Source organism: Pogona vitticeps, chromosome 2 (genome assembly GCF_051106095.1).
Source record: "Pogona vitticeps strain Pit_001003342236 chromosome 2, PviZW2.1, whole genome shotgun sequence".
Classification (NCBI taxonomy): Eukaryota; Metazoa; Chordata; class Lepidosauria; order Squamata; family Agamidae; genus Pogona; species Pogona vitticeps.
Genome location: NC_135784.1, coordinates 108742835 through 108764926, shown reverse-complemented (window position 1 = coordinate 108764926; position 22092 = coordinate 108742835). Strand labels below are relative to the sequence as shown.

The following is a 22092-nucleotide window of genomic DNA, read 5'->3' as shown; positions in this document are numbered from 1 at the left end:
AGCCACTTTCCAATGTTAGTTTAAACTATCAGAGATTGATTGAATCAATGGAATAAAACACAGGGGTTGACTTACCACTTTCTCACTGATTTGATGGACTACTCTATTTGAAGTTAACAATTAGATTTTAAGCCTAAGGATGGTAGTGAGAAATTTATACTACCATCCATGAGGGACGTGGTGGCGCTGTGCTGCAGGGTCAGAAGACCAAGCAGTCGTAAGATCGAATCCACGCGACGGAGTGAGCTCCCGTTGCTTGTCCCAGCTCCCGCCAACTTAGCGGTTCAAAAGCATGCAAATGTGAGTAGATAAATAGGGACCACCTCGGTGGGAAGGTAACAGCGTTCCGTGTCTAAGTCGCACTGGCCATGTGACTACGGAAGATTGTCTTCGGACAAAACGCTGGCTCTATGGCTTGGAAACAGGGATGAGCACCGCCCCCTAGAGTCGAACACGACTGGACAAAAATTGTCAAGGGGAACCTTTACCTTTACCTTATACTACCATCCACCAAATCTCAAAATCACCCCAACCTTATTAAAGCCACGTGACCATAGTGAAACTCCTTGTTCTTAGAAATGCACCTGGGCTGATGAGGTCTGGCCAAGTTTGCTTTAGTGAACTAGCTATACTCAGTCTTTCTGTTTCTATTTGTTTGTTTGTTTGTTTTAGATACCTCTGGAAAGAAGGAAACATTTTGAGCAAAGCCATAAGATGAACAACAGCAATAAAATGTTTGCAACTGCCAAAAAGGCAACGGCAGTGAAAGCCTACTGTAAAATCCTGGTCATAAGATAAAAAAAGAGGGATGCATCGCACTAGGTAGTCAAAACATCTGTTATAAATTTAGAAAGTTAAAATTATACTGTATCACAAGCAGCTGTAAAAGTCAGCTACTATATCATTTATTTGCCCTTGTTACAAAGAACGTACACTGTAACTGATGTCCCTGATTGCAGAATACTGAAGTAGAAAATCTCCCAGCAATAATTAATACCTTGCCTTAAAAAATAGAAACAAGACTTTTTTGCATAGTTTCAAAAGTCTGAAGGATACTACTTGGCTTTAACATATGCTTTAACGGTTACTACAAATCCTTTATTACTCTTCATTATTTAATTTGTGCTCATTATGTTCCTGACCTTGTTGCTTACTAGAACAATCCTAAACATATTTTTTTCAGAAGTAAATCCCACTCCATTCAGTAGAGCTTACTCCCAGTTACAGCTGAAATCTTATAAATGGGAGCTATCCATTTTTCAGTATTGGTTTATTCCACATTATACAATAAATAAAGGTAATAATCACAATAAGTAAACCTCTACTAAACAGCTACAAGAGCTGAAAAAAGGACAAAAGAAATCAGCAAGCTATTTTCCTACCTGTTTGAATGAACAATTTTTATAGATGGATAAAAAAACCCCCTAAAACTTCTGGCATTAAAAGTCTGGATTTCATTATAGCTTTTGTTTAATTTCAAAATATTGTTGAACTTTCTTAATCGGTCACTGCACCTCTCCTCAGGGTGCCAGCTTTTCAGTGCTTTGATGTTATCCCTTTATTGATCACAATATTCATGGCTCCATTAATGGAATAGTCAACAGGCTAATAACTAGAGGAGAGACGTGGGCAGCAGAAGGCAATGTAGCATGGGGGTAAATCAAAACTATTGATTTAAAGAGCACACATTTTAGAGATGGTGCCCTTGCTGAGATCCCATGCATGCCAAAATGTTAGAATATAAAAAAAAGATGCATTCAAAAAAGCCAATAGAGGCTTTTATCTAATGGATTGAAAACAACAAAAGAAGAGACAAAAATGATGGAATTACAAAAATGGGCATCTGTACAAGAATTGCCATCTTTGGGGAAAAAATCTGTGAAGTACCATAAGAGTCCCAATCATACTACCAAGGGGGCTTTTTTGGAAGTCAGGTTGGTGCTTTAAGCGCAAACTCGGACACTGATTGCTTTTTTTAAAAGAAGCTATCAAACATTTAATCCTGGACACTGCACAGGATTCAGGAGTAAATAATCTACTGTGGTCCAATGGATGCTGTTCTGCTGTGCCCCAAGTCTGACTGTAGGCTATTCTGAGCCCCCTGAAATGTAATATAAATGTTACTTGGCCTGAGTTCTCATTGATCTAGCCAACTTCTTTAGATCCATGGAGCATAATATCTCAGCCGCAGGCTTTGGAGACTGGTTAAGGGGTGTGGGACAAAAAGACATGATATTCAGAAAATTACAACTGTAGTATTCACTCTGGTAATAGGTAATGGTAAGGTCAAATACACAAATCAATTACTGTTCTAGGTATTATGATGCAACGAAGAAATGCAATTCTTGGTTGCATCAACAGGAGTATAGTGTCTACCCTGTTTTCCCCAAAATAAGATCTAACCTGAAAATAAGCCCTTGTATGATTTTTCAGGATGCTCATAATACAAGCCCTACCCCCCCCCCAAAAAAAAGTCCTAATTAAGTGAAACCATCATTGTGCAGCAACCAGAAGATGACATGACTGTATTTGAATAAATGTAGATTGTTGTACATGAAAAAAATAAAACAATAAAAAATAAAACAAAATAAGCCCTAATGCATTTTTGGAGCAAAAATTAATATAAGACCCTGTCTTATTTTCGGGGAAACACAGTAGATCAAGGGAAGTGATAGGACCACTCTATTCTGCTTTGGTCAGACCTCACCTGGAGTATTGTGTCCAGTTCTGGACACCTCAATTCAAGAAGAATGTTGACAACCTGGAACGACTCCAGAGGAGGATGACCAAAATGATCAAAGGTCTGGAAGCCATGTCCTATGAGGAGTGACTTAGGGAGCTGGGAATGTTTAGCCTTACAAAAAGAAGGTTAAGAGGAGACATGATAACCATGTTTAAATATCTGAAGGGATGTCACGTCAAAGAAGGGACAGGTTTGTTTTCCACAGCTCCAGACACTAGGACAAGGAGCAATGGTTTCAAAGTACAGGAAAAGAGATTCCACCTGAAACTCAGGAAGAACTTCCTGACAGACAGAGCTGGTCGGCAGTGGAATATCCTGTCTCGGAGTGTGGTGGAGTCTCCTTCTTTGGAGGCTTTTAAGCGGAGGCTGGATGGCCATCTGTCGGGAGTGCTTTGATGAAGTTCCTGCATGGTGGAGGGTTGGACTCAATGGGCCCGGTGGTCTCTTCCAACTCTGTGATTCTATGATTCTATTCTATGATTCTATTATTAAAGCAATGAGACTGTTTTAGTTGAAATGACCTGCTCGGTGCTACAAGCTTTAAGGCTTTTCCTTAAGGACAGGTGGTCTGAGAGAGGTTTTAAACGGATTGTCGTGCTCTATTGTTTTAAATGTGTTCTAATATTAATCTTAGTTATCATTTTAGCATAATAATTGTTTAATTCTTTTTTTTAATATCGGCATACTTACCGTTTTTAACTTTTAAATACTGCTTTAATGATCTATGCTGCCTTGGCTCCTTTGGGGGAGAAAGGCAGGGCAGAAGCATTTTAAATAAATAAATAAATAAATAAATAAATAAATAAATAAATAAATAAATAAATAGGGTTGCTGTGGGTTTTTTGGGTTCTTAGGCCCTGTTTGGAAGGTTGTTCTTCCTAACGTTTGGCCAGTCTCTGTGGGCAGCATCTTCAGAGGAACTCTGTGCTCTTTTATTTAAATAAACAAACAAACAAACAAACAAAGCAGGGCTATACCAGCTTGGATCAACTGGGCAAAGGGTCTGAGGCGTAACTACCTTGGGTTATCCGACTCCACTACTCTTCTTCTTCCCACATTGGCAGTTTCCAGAGCCAGCGTATCTCCTCCTTCTGCCCAGATAGACGAGGCTCTCAAATAACGGTCAGAGTCGCTCACCAGGAGGAAAAAGTTCACGGGTCCACCAGAAGCCAAGCCAGGCTCCCCCGGAAGGCCGTCGGCAGAGCCGGGAGAGGGAGAGGGAGAGGCGGGCGCCGCTGCCACGCCAAGCACCTTCCACCGCCGCCCCTCACGACACACACACACACACACCGCCCCGCCAAAAAGCTCCCCCCCCCCCGGTCCTTACCTTGTTTGAGGCAGGGCAGAGGAAATCCGCCGGGGCAGGGAAAGGGCAGCGACAACAACCTGCAGCTGCCAAGGAAGCGCCGGGGCGGACCTGGGTTTGGTCCGGCGAAGGGTGTCACAGTGCGCTCTTGTCCCGGCTGGAGGCAAGGGCGACTCTCTCTCTCTCTCTCTCTCTCCCTCTCTCTCTTTCTTTCTCTCTCTCTCTCTCTCTTGCCGGGAAGTTTCCCGTCTGCAGATTGCAGGAGGAGCCTGCAGTCCTCGCCGGCAAGGAAGGGGAGGGGGGGGAGGCGGCGGCGTGTGTGTGTGTGTGTGTGTGTGGGGGGGAAACACAAACCGCGAGGGTTGCGGACTCGCACAGAAACGCGCACCAAGGACAGGAAATCCAGTAGGGAGGAGCGGCCGCGCCGGGGGGGGGGGGTCGAATACGGCGAGGGCCCCCCCCCGAGGGGATTCAGCGATGATGGATTTGGCAGCGATGCTCCAACTGCGGACGAAGCAGGAGCGCCCGAGCCGGGACAGAAACCTCGTGGCGCCTCCTAGGTTTTGATGCTGCCCCCCCCGCACACATACACACACACACACACATATTCCCCAGATCAGCACTTTTCAGAATTCCCGTAAGAAGTTGTTCGCCCTGGCCCGGGAGGAAGGAGGGCAGTCCCTGCGGTTTTGTTTGCTTGTTTTGGCTCCTGGGGTGTCTCCCCGAGAAGATCCCCCTCCCTCAGGGGGAGAAGCCTCAAAACAAACGGGCAGGAGGCGGCCGAAGCTGCGGTCGGCCGTCAGAAAAGGCACGGCCAACGAAGGAGGATCCCCGTCGCCGCACAACACGAACAGCCCCTTCCACACACACACACACCAACACAGAGACACTCTGTCTTACTATCTGCGTTAAAACCGTGCCTATCGTGCAGCGCGGATTTTGTCCCATCCGCGGTGGCGTTCATCCGGAAGAGAACTGTGCCGTCTCTTTTGGCCCGAAACCAGCAACGTATTTACCGTCCCACTGAAGGCCAGACTTTCATGAAGTTACCACCACAAAGAAAGAAAGAAAGAAAGAAAGAAAGAAAGAAAGAAAGAAAGAAAGAAAGAAAGAAAGAAAGAAAGAAAGAAAGAAAGAAAGAAAGAAAGAAAGAAAAAGAATCTCGACAGGATAAGGATCAGGATTCGCTCTCTTGCAAAAGCCACTTACTGTCTTGTTTCTCTGAGATGTTAAGACAAGTCCACTTCTCTCTCTTTTTTAAATTTTATGATGATGATGATGATGATGATACTACTACTACTACTACTACTACTACTACTACTACTACTACTACTACTACTACTAATAATAATAATAATAATAATAATAATAATAATAATATCCATCCATGCTTATTTAACATCATGTCACCTGGGTTCTGTTTATAATCATTTGTTAATACAACAACAATACATATTAAGCTCTTAATCTATACAACGTGCTTCTAACCATTGATAAAATAGATTCCATGTTCGATAATATTCTGCATCTTCCCTTTCTTTGATTTTCAGTGTCAGTCTATCCATTTCGGCACAGTCCAATATCTTTTTAATTATTTCTTGATCTGTAGGTGTTTCTTCATTTTTCAAGTATTGTGCAAATATTATCTTTGTGGCTGTTAAAATATGCAGTATTAAATATACATTTTGTTTAGCCACACATTCTGGTATTATACCTAATAGAAAAAGTTCTGACTTAAAATCTACAGGGTGCACTTCTCTTTAAAGTACAGCTGGGTGTATCAGGTCCCCCTAATCTTCCCTTCCAAAATGTTAGACATGATGCACGGTTTGGAACTGATGAATTGTGTATCAAATCCTAGGGGGTGGATTGCAAGGGACGTGGAAACCCTTGCTTAGAGAAAACAGTTGTGCCAGCCTTACCCCCCCCCCATCCTGTTCTCTGGATGTTGGGTGACAACTTCCAGAACCTCTTTGTGACTGAGAAGAAATTATGGGCTCTGCAGTGCAAAACAGCTGGTAGACACCAGGTTAGGGAAAGCAGAATTATGCCGCTCTGAAACTGTGGACTTTAGTAGTATAAACTACTGACTTTCTTACACCTCTACCTGTTTGCATAAACTCCAAGATTTCCTTGGGCAGCAAATACATGGGCTACAATCTTTGAAAACTTGCTGCAGATTACACTTAGTCTTTTAAGACTTCCTATTTGTTTATTTGTTTATAAATAAAAAAGCTTTAGCCGTCGATTCCTTGTGTCCCCTGATCCATAACACTAAAAAATCTGGATTTCAGATAGATGGGCCATGCAAGCAGTGAGGAGGCATTTGTTCTCTTATGCAACCTCTGATGGAGAAAAGTTCCGAGATGTGCCTCTTCTGCTTACGTGATACTGAACATTACCAGGCAACAAAATCTTATTTTCTTATTAAGGACAACCGTAGTGGAAGGATAATGCACTTCTTGCAGAACAGGAGCCTTAATGTCATCTGCAAGAGCACAAGGATAATTGCTAGACCCTCCTTTTTCTGGCAAGTGGATGAAGAGATAAGGCTTTCAAATTTTGCTGGCGTTTGTGACAAATTACACAGGAAGTCAGAGAATGAGGACAATACTTAAGAAGAGGCAGAATACTTTTTTTCCCTTTAAATTGATAGAATTCCTGCTTCAGACTAGCAGTTTCGATAGAAACGCATCTCTGCACGACTGTTTGCCGGCTTTTTTCTTTTTATCGTTTTTTTAACTGAATGATTGCATTTCAAGCGGGCTGAAAATCTACTGAGTTGGTTTTACAAGTTAAAGAGCTTGGAAAGACAAAGTAGCTACTCTGAAGAGTTCAGCACCACCACCATTAGCCTATTACCATCACAGTTGCAATTTCTTTTAAACTTTGCTTTTTCTCAAAAATAGTTACTTTTGAGTTCATTTCATTACAACAAAAAGATTCAGAATGTTGCAAGCTATGGTATAAGATCCCTTCTCCTTTCCTTCCTCCTCACTTCAGCATTCAGCAACAGAGCACCAGGCAGCAGCACAAGGCATAGCATAAGTCACACTTCCACTTGGGATATCCCTTCACCATTTAATGGAGACCATACCTGTTGCTATAAAAGTAGATCACAGTTACATTGCCAAAAAAGTGAGGTTACTTGTTGCTCAATGACAATTGTAATGTCGAGCTGTTATGCCGTCACAATTGGAATTTTAAAAAAATCAGTGAAAGTAATTTATTTGTCATTAGTTACTTCCAAGCTCTGTGAGATACTGTCATTTTCTGACATGATGCAGAAAAGGTGCTTTAACTGAGATTTTCCAATATGTAAAGATACTTAATCTATAAATTCAAAGCCAGATAATCATTTAGTTTACAAGGCCATTTAAGATTTTTTTTTCAAATTCTATTTACATTATTTCATTAAAGCTATTAAATGTAAGAACAATGCGAATAGACACCTCTCTGTTAAGCAAAACAGGCATTTATGACCTTTTTATTACATTACCATTACATGTAATATTACTCCTGTTCATGTATCACCAGAAAAGAAGTCAAATTCTCAGAAAATGGAAGCAAAGAAAAAGAAGACTGAAAGAAATCACTAGTTTTATCTCAAAGCTTTTTAAAAGAAAGCAAAGGACATTTATTTTTATTTATTTAGATCTGCAGTTTAGCTCTTCTCTAGTTTCCAGAAAAGTCTATAACATAGAATATATCCACACATATTCAGTGTCTCTCTCATTTACTTCCACATTGTCCAGAAAACTAAAGATTGACTCATATCTTTATCACAGCACACTTTGATTAATAGAGAGTTCTGAAGGAAAAAGTGTCTTTGTATCAAGAAATGGGCCAGATAGAATGGAAAGCCAGTGCTCTATACTATTTAGAAGGCTGACCTAGCACCTGGAAAACTACTTTACAGGGTTGTTGTGAAGGTAAAATGGTGCAAGAGCTGAATAGGATACACCACCCTGAGCTTCTCGGAAAAGGGATGTGATATAAGAAAAAGTTACTTATTCATAACTCTGGTTTGTTTGAGCCATCATCTATGAATTCACACATATGGGTGTCTCTGCACTTGCACAGAACCTCATCAGAATATTCTAGTGCTTAAAGAAAGAGCTGTTAGGAAAACATATCTCCCCTGTGCATGACAGTGTACCTAGTGGTTATCCCTCAGTTCTCCTACAGTCTGCTGCTGTCTATGAAGTGAATCAGTTGCATGGCAGACTAAGGGGAGGTTGTGTTAATTCACAGCTGACCACTCAAAGAACCAAAGTTATTGGTGAATAATCTGTTTTTCTGCTTTATGGTCTCTGTGAATCACATATATGGGTGACTGACCAGTTCATTTATTGTGTTGGTGAAATTACACCAACACAGAAGAAATTACTGCTCTTCCAAATCACGCTTTGATGTCTAACCTATAGTGCTTAATGAGTGTCGAGGGTTGAAACCATGTTGCTGCTTTTCAAATATACCCCAGCTGGATTTCCTTGACAAAGGCAATAGATGCAGCAGCAGCCCTTGTGGGGGTGTCCCTTCAAAGATACAGGGGCTGATCTCTTTGGTAAGAGAGCAAGAGTCTACTCACAAGAAACTTCAATAAGCAGAGAAACTTTGCCACATATAGCCCTAGTTGTGTCTGGTGGACAGTTTTCTGGATATATGCGTGATTCTCCTTAGTGTCTGAGAACTCTCCACACTGCCAGCTTCAGCCTGACTAAATCTGGGTGATGGAATTGTCCCTTTGTTCTGTGGCAGTAGATAAGGAATTAGTGATAGCTGGTGTATGTCTTGTGCCATTACTTTCAACGTTGTGAACCAGGTCTGTCACAGCCACCACGGGGCTATCAAGATCATGCTAGTCCTCTCTCAATGAAGCTTCCCTATTATCCTGTATAAGAAAGGAACTGGCAGGTAGAGGTAGAGAAGACATCTCAACCACTGAATCAAGAAGGTGTCCCCAAGGGAACCCTGTCGGCAACACTTCTCTTGTTTTAGGTGGTGAATTGATCTATGCTTGGCTGGCTCCATTGTTTGATTATTGGTAGAATCTGAAAAACTGGCATGTTTGTACCTAGCAGTGATCATTTGGAGCTTGATGTTTAGTCCAATACCTAGAGGACAGCTCGTATTCCAACACAGACCCAAGCTGTTCAGAAGATAGGAGGTTGGCAGTCTGCCTCTTGGATTTGCAGCATGAGCACATCCAATCACACGAGCCATTCTTAATGCTAGTACTTAAAATACGGGATGAAGTTCAACCTTGTAACAAAGAGCTGACAGAACCACACACAAGAAAGAACACTGGACTGTAGGAATTTAGCTGCCCCTTCAGAGAACTGAATGAGTCTGAAAGGATTTCCCCAAGAGAGTTTACCGATAAGATAAAACCTCATCCCATTTCTATGAAAAAAAGGGATCAATGATTGAATCTTACTTCAGAACAGGCAATGGAACTATCCTGTTTGAACCCAAGAGGCTAGTTTATGGGACACAGGACCTGCTGTGTAAGGTGCACGACTCTTTTCTCCAGTGTATGGCTACCTTCCAGCATTTGCCGATAAAAAAGGTTGCTCTGTTTAATGGTTGGCCTGGCTGTGAGAAGGTGTACTATAGGCCAAGAAATCAAGCAAGCGTAATTTCAGAGACTTGATAATCTGTTAGAAGCTGCACCGATATTTTTCTACATACAGCCTTTCCTGTGAGGTGTGAAGTACTTAGGTTGAGTAGGAGAATCACATGCTCAAATTTTCAGTTCTACAACAGACACAGAGCCTTTGTCAGCCAAGAAACCAGTGGGGAGATGTGTATATATGCTGCAATGGAGCAATTGGAAAGCTTGTCTGAAAGAATGCACCAGTATAGTAGCAGAACAGTTGTATATGACAGTATATATGGGGGAGGGACAACTCCCCCTAGCCGCCTAGAGTGGTCTTAACCGACCAGATAGGTGGGATATAAAACAAACAAACAAACAAACAAACAAACAAACAAACAAACAAACAAACAAACAAACAAACTGCCCTTCTTCCGTACTGGTACATTCTTTCAGACAAGTTTTCAGATTGCTCCATTGCAGCACATTACACTGGATTGGGGGGGGGGGGGGCAACATGAATGGCATCATCTCTTTTCCATCCAGATCATGCAATGAAGCAGTTACTAGAGACAAAGGCTGTAGCACAAGGCAAAAGCTCATATTTATCTTTCTTCCCTCTTCTTCTCTCAGGTTTAGTTCGCAGCTGAGCCAGAGGTTAACCTTTAATGCAGGGGGAGGTCCCCTTCTGTTTGATGGAGTCCTCCTTTGGTATCATTTTTAAAAGGTAATAGAGTGGGCCTGATTGGCTAAAATTAGGAGTCAGCACATGAGGCTAGTGGCTTTCATTAAGGGCCCTACTACCTTTGCCACCCAGTAATGACAGCACTGATGACGAAATGCATTGCCATGATTATGGACTACCACCTCTTGAAAGCAAACATTGCTCCGCCTTCCAAAAGCTAAGGTCATCAGTGGCAACTCCCCCAACCATTAAGAACATCTTTGGGACAGATTTTCACTAAACTGCAGCAAGGGAGGAAATGGCACCCTTTGCTTATATAATAGTAATGAAAAACATCCACTTTCTCTGCAGCAGTTATTAACGGTGGAACAGGAAGGTGGAACAGGAAATGCTACTTCATATGACATATTTAGTGTCAAATCTAGCATGATCTTGTAATGGTCCATGAGCTGACCTACAGCCTGATTTTGTGGTGTTTTATTTGACTGTAAATTGCATCATGTTCAAAGGGTCTTACTACTGGTAAGTGTGCTTAAGACTGCAGGTTCAAGCTCCAGGTACATATTAAAGCTCCATGGAGAATCAGTGCACTCCAGTGATTAGCAAACTGATCGGCCTCAAAAAACCTAATAATAAAATAATAATAAAATACAGAAGAACAACTGTCATAATAAAAGTTATGTCAATGTGATATTTTGTGATGATCTCATTGTCTGCTAACAGAAGCACAACAAAGGTGAGGCCTGCCAAAGTCTGGGAGCAACAACAGAGAAGGTGTTCTCCTGTGTACCCACCAAATGCACCTGTGAAGGTGATGGGACCGAGAGAACAGCCTCTCCTGGTGATTTTAAAACCTGAGCAGGCTCATAATGGGAGACACAGTCCTTGAAATAGAACACTAAAAGAACATTGTAATCAGAAGTTGTTATTTCTTTCTTTTTCATCAAAATCTTGCTATGCTTTGGTGTAATGCTTTGGTGATCATATTGGTGACTTTAATGCTGTGTTTCATCTGAGGATTGTATTCCATATCTTTGGCCTTTAAAGTCTGTGCAATTTGAAACACTTTGGCAAATTTCTCTACTGTCCATGGTGCTGATTCTTCATCAGTTTCTTCTTCCTCTTCCTCTTTGGATGACCTAACAAGTTCTTCTGATTCTTCATTTGTTAACACTTCTTGATGGCTTTCAATATATTATTCTACTTCTTCGTCAAGGATATTAACTTTTTTTTTCTCCACCAACTTGTCTTGCTGCAGCAATTATTTTCCTAACTTCTTCATCAATCACAGGAAGTCTTTAAAATCATTCACAAGTTTATAAATTCTTCCAACAGGCATTTATGGTCTCTGGTTTTAATCCATCCACTGCATCTTTGATAAATGTTATTGCAATAGCAATGTGAATGATTTCAAGCTCTGCACTATGTCAAAATTGGGGTCTGCATCAAGATTAGGGCTGCATCATTGCTGATCAAATACCAGGTGGGTGTAAGTGGTCTTGACACACTGAATGATGGGGTGAAGGGGTGAAGCAATGAACTTGTATTTGGAGGTACAAATACAACCTCATCTTTTTCATCTTTGTAGCAAACAGATTCAGGATGGTTAAGTGAATTGTTTATTATCAGTAGGGCTCCAAATGGCAACCCTTCTTGGTCCAAATGTTTTTTTGCCTCTGGGACAAAGCATTGGTGGAACTATTCCGTAAACAAAACGGCTGTGACACAAGCTTTCTTGGTATTTCTCCAGAACATGGGCAAACATTTTGTTGTTGTTTAGGTTCTTTGCTCTCTACACTATGGCTGGCTTAATCGTATGACTTGCTGCATTGCCACATAATATCTGCTTTAATCTGTCCTTCAACACTTTATGCCTGGTGCCTGCTTTGCACTTTTATGAATGTAGGTTCGGTTGGCCATCTTCCTCCAGAACAGACCAGTTTCATCACAATCAAAGATTTGCTTTGGATGCTATTCCTTTCGCCATAATCTCCTCCTTCAATTTTGCTGGAAATGTGGCACTAACTTCCTCACTGGCAGATGCAGCTGTCTAGTAAGTTTTAAATTTCTCATTCCAAACCTACTCCCAAATCTATGTAACTCGTCTCTACTTGCAATAAATGCTTTGGCCTCACTCATTTCGGGGGATCCCTTCCTAAAGCCTTTGTGTAGGCTCAATGCTTTCTGACTTAACACATTACTGTCAATTGGAACACATGTTCTGTTAATGTCTCCCACCCCCCACACATTTAATGCCATTTCCATCTTAATTAAACACTTGTTACGCACTGTGGCCTTAACTTTTGCAGTGTGAGGTGCAACAGCAAGAGTAGCACAAACTTCTTTTTCTTTTTTCACAGTTTCATGGATAGAAGATTTGTTCTTAGCACACATCCTAGCAACCACAGCATACTTTTTTTCTTTCCCTATTAAATGGAGTATGCTCAATTTTTTACTTAAAGGAAACACTTTACAACTTCTCCTTGGCCCGTCAGATTTGCGATCATCGCTACTCTTGCGCTTTGGGGCCATTATGTATTAACCTAAATAAGGGTTACTTGAACACAAGCACTATGATATTGTGGGAGTGATATGTGTTATGGTCAGCCATAGCATTACCTGTCCGTCACAGCTGGGAGGGAAAATCTCAGCCAATGAGAGGGCGGAGGATGGTGCAGAGGCGGGAGGAGCTGTGATATATAAGGTGTGTGTGAGGTGTGAGTGGGTCAGATAGGAGATAGCAGATAGATGAGGGATGAGTGTCTGAGCTGCAAGTTAAAGTAATCTTAGTGTCAGTGTGAAAGAGTCTGTGAGAGCTAGTGCCTGAGAAACAGTAATTGATTATTTCTTTAACAGTAATTTACCATTCCTTTCTTTTTGTATTCAATAAACCAAGTTTTTATTTTTAAAAGTTATACTGGCCTGCTGTATGATTTATTTATTAAGGAATGGTTGGTGGCAGTAAAGAAGAGTGAAGGGTTTTAAAGTGACGTGATGACCTCCTTTTGTGAGTAGAGAGGAAGGCCGTCACAATATGAAAACCAAGACAGCTACTAAGTGGTTAACAGCTGGATATACAGCATGGATTAGTTGGCCAAAAGAATGACTGGCATCCCAGACATATTTCACCTCGTTATCCAGAACAATTTGAATTATGAATATTTACAGGTACTGTGCTATGTTTCTGGAATGTTCTCTCTCTCTCTCTCTCTCTCTCTCTTTTTTTTGGACCACAGTCAACCACAGTGAAACTGGACAGTGATCCTGCAAATACAGGGGCCCTACTGTATATCCATGCCATCTTTTGGATGAGAGAGTTGCTGCCAGTCAGCCTCAGCTATCTGCTTATAAAATGGGAATAGAAATCTATATCACGTGGTTCTCATGTGATGTAGCAGTAATATAGATATATTTCTGGCCTTCACCTGTTTTATGTGACTTTATGTATACTCATATTTCTGGCCTTCACCTGTTTTATGTGACTTTATGTATACACATATGTTTTATGTAATTCATTGCTACCCAATGAAATGCCAGGGTGCACCTCATTAATTAGCTGCAGCAAGTTAGGCAAACCTTACTAGAACACCAGTAGGATTCCGAGCATTAAAATTCATAGAACAAAGTTTCAGAATCTCTCTCATACTATTGTAAAGCTAGAAATAATCCTGAAAATTCTTTCTGGGCATATTGGTGCCCTCTACTGGTTGTTCCTGTATATGATTCTCTGGTTTTTATCAATTATTACACCAGATGCTAGTTGCTGCAGTAGTGCTTTTTTCATAAAAAAAATTCTGCCACAGGTGAGTCAAAGCTATTCCATTACAAAGAGGATAAATTTTCACTTCCATGTACCAACAGATTACTGTAATGCATCTTCACAGGATTGCCCTTGAAAAAACATTCTCAGAAACTACACGTGGTGTAAAAATGTAGTAGCCAGAGTCCTGCTGATAGAAGTTAAATAAGGAATGACTCAAGGATTCTTCCCTTCCACCCCTTAGATAAACTTTCCCAGCCAATGCATTCCTCCCCAGAGAACTTGCTGTGTGTTCCTGCAAGGCCAGCTCGGGACACAAAGCACCTTTACGTATACACCTCTCAGACTGACAACCAGTTTCTTTGAACAATGAGGAAAGGATAGCATCCTCCATCATGGCCATGAAGGTAAAGGACACAAGGAAGCCTGCAGGCCACATGCAGGTCTGCCATGCAGCACCTTAACATGGATTGCTCAGCTGCCTGCCTGCGTGTTGGACGTTCAGCAGATACTGCAATGCTGTGCCTGTGCCAGCATCTCTCGACAGCAGTACATACATGTGATGCATCTGAACAGCAAGGCCTTTTCCTAGAATGCCAGGGTGCCTTGTGGGAGGGCCCAGTTGTTACAGATCAGCCACTATTAGAAGAGGAGATTCTCCAGGTAAGGAAAAAGGTAGGCAATTGCCACATCAGGAAGTCCCTCTCTTTCTCACACACTCCCTTTAATTTGGAAATTAGCTTTCTTAGTTTGTGACTTATTTTGAAAAAACTAAACTGGGCTTCATGTCCAAGTCTGATTTCTGTGGGCAGAAACAGAGTTAACACATCGCGAGAAGGGGAGCTCTCTTAAGAGAATAAAAGTAAAGCTTTAAAATTCTAACTCATTGCTGCCAATGGTAAATGAGCTTGTTTTTGTTTTGTGGTTGAGCATTAGGGAAGGGAGGACGGCGTTTATTAGGAAATCCAACTGCTTAGTCATGAAGGGATGCAGTCCCTGGAAGGAAAAATGTTATCACCTTCCAGCTATCTAAAATAACATCTAGTAGGCATCCTTCAGTCTCGAGAGACTATGGTAATGTGCTCTGAATTTTGGAACAGTGTTTAGTGTGTCTGAGGAGGCCAATTCAAAAGTGACAATCCCTTCCACACTGAAGACAAATACAATCTGTCCCCTGTCCAGCTCCCTGATTTTGCTGCTTTCGGGACTGCCTCTTTGCCTCGGCCTGCTGAACAAGCATCTCTTCAAATTGGGAGAGGGTGTGATGCACCACCTGCCAACATCTAATCTCCATCTAATTTAATTTTAATCTCCAGCTGTGACACCAGCCCACAAGGTGAGGAACAGTCAGAGGAGGTTCACTGCTTCCCTTACCATTTGCTGGCTGATGTGATTGGTCCACCCTGCAAAGTGCCAGTACTAGGAGTATTTTCCTTCTCTGTTGCAGCATCTGGACTTGGGGCTCTTTTAAGAGAGATGGGAGTTACTATTCCGTCTGTTCCAGACCACATACAGTATCTCAGGAATGCCCGTATTACTGGTCAATGCACTGGTTACATGCAAGTGACAGATCTTATACAACTAAATGACATAGTAGCCATGACTGAAATGTGCATCAGGAATCTCTGATCCAAGTCTTCTCACTGTGACAAACACGTGAAAGGGCATAGGTCAGGCTGCAATCTGTGCACCATTATTTGGGCTCAGACCAGGTAGGCGGGGCAATGTAACAATTCTATAGAATAGTACTGGAAACTACAGTTTTTAAAATACACTCTTCCCACTCACCCCAGACATTTTGGCAATATATCTCCCTTTTTTCTGCAATGAAATATCATGTATGGTATTGCAAGGGAGAAAAGATCTTTACTGATTAATTCAGGAAGATGATTCTGCCATGATTGTATAATCTGTGGTGGACTTTAGAGTATATTAATATGCAGCCATTTAAAATGGAAAGCATTAGGAGTGACTGCATGTAAAAAGTTTTGAAAACAATCTTAAAATCGGGGGGGGACTATTTTCGCATTTAAAACAACTGTAGTATAGGATGATCTATCAATGGTCTGATAGAAAAACTAGAACAAGAAATCTGCAGCTAAAGAAATGGCTGATAAGTTGTCGTAGGTTTTTCAGGCTGTTTGGCCATGTTCTGGAGGTTTTTCTTCTCTCCAGAACACAGCCAAACAACCCAAAAAACCCTACAACAACTATTGAATCCCAGCCATGAAAGCCTTTGAGAATAAAATGGCTGGGTAGTTTAAATAAATAGGAGGAATTTAGTCCTGCATTATTTGCTGGTGTGAGAAAAGTGTTAGGGAAAATAGATTATCCTGTTCTTGTGTCAAATTAGGTGGCAGTGTGGGAGACGCACAGGTGATTGCTTTTTATTAATATCACACATTCCCTGATTTGCTATAATTTATAGCTTGGCTGGTTTATATACTAATATTAGACATTGGCAATGATGCTCCACTTAATAAAATGTTCATGACTATTCATCTATTAACTGAATTGTTATTCTAATTGAATTGATATATTTGTTTATGAATCATTTTGATTATTGATATGTCTATTACTGTATCCACAATTGCTGGGAAACAGAGCAGTAATGTTATTATCATGTCAGCCAATAGGGAGGGTTATTTGATTTCTTTCCAGAGATACATTTTCCAGTTACTGCTTTTTAATGAATCCCATTGGAGCAATGATGCTTTTTCTGTATACCTTTTGCAAGATCAACTGTTGACAATACAATCACCCAAATCCTTTTGCATGCCTACTTATGCAAATGTGTAACTCTGAAGGCAAATTGTACTCCTAAATGTGTATAGGATTACAATCCTGGAAGATAAAGGAAAAAACAATACTGCAACTTTGAGTGTTTATGTTCATCTACATGAAAACTCTACTAACTAGTTGCTGCTACATGCTACCATGCCTGACCAAAAGCAATAAGCTATATATTTTTGAGTCAGAAAAAAATGAATTGCTGTGAGAAAAGTAAGGCGAGGATATTAAAAAATTATTCAGTTGTCGAGCAGAGATGTCCAGCACTCCGTCTTGCCCGGTAATTTTCTATTCCTTTCAGCCTGTAACGCCTGACTCTGTGGCCAAGGTGCTTGATCGCTGTCGAGCCACCTCCTCCTCCCTTGACCCTTGCCCGGCCTGGCTAATCAAAGCAGCCAGGCCAAAAACAACAGAATGGGTCACAGCAATAATAAATGGGTCTTTCCTTGAGGTCAGGTTTCCACCTGCCCTCAAGGAGACACTCATTAGGCCCATCAGAAAGAAACTTAATATGGCGGCGGATGAGATTGGTAATTATAGGCCCGTCACCAATGTTTCTTTCATGAGCAAAGTGGTCGAGAGGATGGTGGCCAACCAGCTTCAGGCACACTTGGATGAAACAGATGCCCTGGATCCATTTCAGTCGGGCTTCAGGCCGCGCCATGGTACAGAGACGCCATTGGTCACCCTGTATGATGACCTGTTGAGGGAGGCTGATGGGGCAAAATGTCTCTGTTGGTCCTCCTTGACACCTCGGCTGCCTTCGATACCGTCGACCACGGTATCCTCCTGGGGAGGCTCTCCGAGTTGGGAATTGGTGGCTTGGCGCTTGCCTGGCTCCGTTCCTTCTTGGAGGACCATCCCCAGAGAGTACAGCTTGGGGAGAGTGTCTCGGCCCCGTGGAGTCTCAACTGCAGGGTTCTACAGGGGTCGATTATCTCCCCAATGCTGTTTAACATCTAAATGAGACCTCTGGGAGGAGTCATCAGGGGGTGTGGAGCGTCGTGTCATCAGTATGCAGATGACACCCAGCTCTACATCTCCTTTTCACCAACTGCAGGTGATGCTGTCCCGTCCTTTCAGCGCTGCCTGGGGACTGTACTGCAATGAATGCAGGAAAATGGGCTGAGGCTGAACCTGGACAAGACGGAAGTTCTGAGGGTGGGAGCTCCCGTGGCTGGTGGCCTGGGTGACTCTCTCTTGTTTGGGGGGGGTGACCCTGGCTGCGAAGAGCTTGGGTGTATATCTGCAGCTTGGGTGTATATTTGGACCCAACGCTCACCATGGAAACGCAGGTGGCGTCGGCAGTCTGTTCCGCCTTTTTCCACCTTTGGCAGATAGCCCGGCTGCGGCCCTACTTTGACACGGGGGCGCTCACCACCTTGGTGCTCATGATTAGACCACTGTAACACGCTCTACGTGGGGCTGCCTTTGAGGCTGATGCGGAAACTTCAGGTGGTGCAGAATGCAGCGGCCAGACACCTTACTGGAGTGAGAAAACAGCAGCATATCTCTCCTATTCTGGCCATGCTGCACTGGCTGCCCATCTGTTTCCGCATTGACTTCAAAGTGTTAATGCTTACTTATAAGGCCCTAAACGGTTTAGGACCTCGATACCTGGCGGAACGCCTGCTCCCACCAAGAGCTACCCGGATCACCCGTGCAAGCCAGGAGGTGAGGTTGAGGAGCCTGACGCCGAGGGAGGCCTGAAGAGAAAAGACACGAAACAGGGCCTTCTCGACAATGGCTCCTCGCCTCTGGAATAACCTCCCACCAGAGATTCGCGGGGCCCCTACGCTGGGCACATTTAAAAGCCAATTAAAAACATGGATGTACATCCAGGCCTTCCCTCCTGTTAACAGTTGATTCTTTTCTTGCTATTTATTATTTACCATATTCTATTATGTATCTTACTTTTTCTATTGTAATGCTCCTGTGCTATTTTAATTTATTTATGTTATGTTGTAAGCTGCCCAGAGTGGTAGAATATACCACTCTGGGCGGGATATAAATCAAATAAATAAATCAAATAAATAAATCAAATAAATAAATACAATTCTGGAAAGGTGCTGACCAGAATGCTCAAGCCAAACAATTCAATTACAAAAATAGTACAATACTTTCAATTGTGCTTAAAATATTATTTATAAATATCTTGTGAATATATGCACATCTAAGCTGGCTGGACAGGTATCTAGCTGTGGAACCATCATTTGACAGTTCCATCTCCTACTGTGCCTCTGCGGGGAAGAGTCAGCCTGAGTAGCTTTAGGCAAGTTGCACAGTCCCAGGACACCCCCAGAAGAAGGGATTTGTAAAGCACTTCTGAGCACTCTATACCCATTAAACACTGGAAAGGGTCACTGTAAGTCAGAACTGACTTGATGGCATGTAATTACTGTGTTCCCTCAAAAATAAGACAGGGTCTTATATTAATTTTTGCTCCAAAAACACATTAGGGCTTATTTTCAGGGGATTTTTCTTCTTCTTTTGTACAACAATCTACATTTATTCCAATACAGTCATGTCATCTTCTTCTGGTTGCTGCACAATGGTGGAGGGTGGGGTTTCACTTAACTAGGGCTTATTTTGAGGGTAGGGCTTATATTACAAGCATCCTGAAAAATCATACTAGGGCTTATTTTCAAGTTAGGTCTTATTTTTGGGGAAACAGTATTATAAATATAAAGAGCAGATAGCACATAGGTAAATAGAGATTTAGTTAAGTTTACTGCAGAACCACAACAGTCAATGAAACGTAGCCAGATCATGACAAACTTGGCATGCTGACTTTCAGGGGGTCTATTGTAAGTATGACTATATTTGGATCCAAATCGTAATGTCTAAGGAACTGCAATGTACTCAGTTTTGAATTAAATCAAGAGAGCAACTAGGAAAAATTTAGCAAAGCACTATTGAAAGACAGAGAAGAATTCTTTCCAGATAATACCTTTTTAGCAGTAGAGCTGTGTATCACTATTAAATTTGTTCAGAGGTCCTATTTTGTCCAAGCAAGTATAGAATTTTAGGTAAAGCATTTCAACTGCTCAGGCCTTTAGCAGATGTCTATGCTCTCCAGATAAAGCAGAAAATATGCCTTGTAACATTGAAGAAAAGATGTTGACATTTGAAACAGGAAAAAAAAACATACAAAAAGCTGATATACATGGATACCTTCATTTTATGATTATAAATTAAGCCTCACTTGCCTTGGTATGGTATGATTTTGATGTTAGTATTTCACTAGTTGCAGCTTATAAACATTTATATGTGTTTGGTTTACAATACTGAAATCCGTCCTGAGATTTTCAGGTACAGATATTGTACAATTCCAAGAGAAATATCCACAGTAATCTAGAATACCTTCACTGCATGTATTTTTATTGTATTCTGATAATAAGACTTCAGTAGATGTATAGGTGTGAAAGCTGGACATTAAAGAAAGCTGCCCAGGGAAAAATGATTTGTTTGAGATATGGTGCTGGAGGAGAGCTTTGTGGATATCCTAGACTGCCAGAAAGATGAATAAGCAGGTTCTAGATCTAGCCTGAATTATCTCTGGAGGCAAAAACAAAAAACAAAAAACAAACTGTCCTACTTTGGACAGATTTTGAGAAGGCAGGAATCCCTAGAAAAGATAATACTGCTGGGAAAAGTGGAAGGCAGGAGGAGGAAGACCAAATACAAGATGGCCAGAGTCACTAAAGGAAGCCACAAGCTTGAATTTACAAGAGATGAGCAGGGCAGTTGAGGACAGGACATTCTGGAGATTGCTTATTCTTAAGGTTGTGACTTGACAGCACACAACAACAACAGATGTAACTTCAGAATTTGAAATAAAATCAGTGCATATGTCCACTTATTAATATTTTATTTCTGCTACTCATGACTGATCAGGACATCTCCCTGAAACACGGAGCCATATTCGTTGTTTTAAATAACTTTAAAAGAGACTTATTACTGAAGAAGAGCAGAAATACATGCCTTCAAATCCAACCTTCTTCCCCACATGCCAGTTTAATTACACTTGGGATTACTCCAAAATGTAGGCTAATAGTCGCTCAGAAAACAACACAAGAAAAATTATATCTAGCATTCTTGTTGCAGGAAGCTGTTGGATAGGTGCAGGAGCACCAGATAATGCTGGGCAAGTAGAGGTTTATTACAAGTGTACTTCAGCTCATGAAGGTTCATTTTTGTCAGAATAACCACCAACTGGAAACATGTTTTTTTAAAAGAAGTTTATTTAATGTTAAATACACAGGTACATAGCCTTGAGGGTGAATTCTTTATGACTCCAAAACAACTTAAGGGCTTGTGTTAAAATTGTCAACACTACTGTACAAGTTGAAGCCACTATGGGATCATCTAGATTATACTATTTTATTTATATTCTCTCTGTTTTGTGAAGTCTATTCTCAGTTTCCTTTTTCTCATTTTTTTGTATTATTTCTTTCCCTTCAAATCTCAATGATCTCTTCAAGTAGCCATGGCCAATATTTTGTTTTCAAACCAAAGCAATGAGAATTCACTGGACCTGCTTTTTACCAATACTCTATACCATATTTTGCTTTTTCCTCCTCTGAGGACATAAGTATCCCTGGAACCATGCTTTCGGCATCTGACTAAAATGACTGTGGCTTTGCTTCATTTGTTGCTGCAGGAACTTGTCCATATTTAAATGTAGCTACCACTGTTATTGCTAATATGATAATAGTTACCAAAAGGGATGTGACCATTGATTCCCACCACTTAACTGGTTGATCCACTTGCTCAGAAGCTGTGGAAACAGACAAGAAAAGAAAAGAAAAGTATTAAGCTTTTTTACAATGCAGAATTTGAGTTGCAGTACAGTTAGTTAGGGGATAAGTCTACATCTTAAGCTATCCATTTCTTCATGTATGTTTTACTCTACGATGGACATCTCCAACCTGTCTAGCTTTAGGAATGTTATTTCCAGGCTGTTCACCATGATCCCACAGACTATATTTACCAATTTTTATTTGTTTTCAGTCACAGTCCAGTAAGGGATGTAACTCTGAAATTTTGTGGAATTTTTCTTGTTTGGAAACATCTTCTGACATGCTAAGAAGGATAATGAAACATCCCCAATTACCAGTGAAGACCACCTAGAGCCATTCTATTGCTAATGTAAAATGATACAAATCATAGCAGGCTCCTCAGAGGTAAAGAAAGAGAAATAAGAGGC

At 41.3% G+C, this 22092-nt stretch overlaps 2 protein-coding genes and 1 long non-coding RNA gene across 4 annotated transcripts in view; 1 reads left to right on the top strand and 2 right to left on the bottom strand.

Annotated features, from left to right (window-relative positions):
• Positions 1 to 4310, bottom strand: part of STK32A (serine/threonine kinase 32A) — a 90627-nt gene extending 86317 nt beyond the window's left edge. For both annotated transcript variants that reach the window (XM_020807168.3, XM_078385778.1), the window contains exon 1: positions 4071 to 4310. The gene's annotated coding sequence lies outside the window, so the exon portion shown is untranslated. The remainder of the gene's footprint in view (positions 1 to 4070) is intronic.
• A 409-nt stretch (positions 4311 to 4719) lies between these two features.
• LOC144586848 (uncharacterized) lies at positions 4720 to 5209 on the top strand. The gene is made up of 2 exons (XR_013541905.1): positions 4720 to 4857; positions 5021 to 5209. It is a non-coding gene; the product is annotated as an uncharacterized LOC144586848 (long non-coding RNA).
• A 14247-nt stretch (positions 5210 to 19456) lies between these two features.
• Positions 19457 to 22092, bottom strand: part of LOC110085944 (secretory phospholipase A2 receptor) — a 68820-nt gene continuing 66184 nt past the window's right edge. Inside the window, exon 29 of the mRNA XM_078385777.1 lies at positions 19457 to 21663. Coding sequence (XP_078241903.1) covers positions 21509 to 21663 — 155 coding nt within the window. The 3' untranslated portion in view covers positions 19457 to 21508. The remainder of the gene's footprint in view (positions 21664 to 22092) is intronic.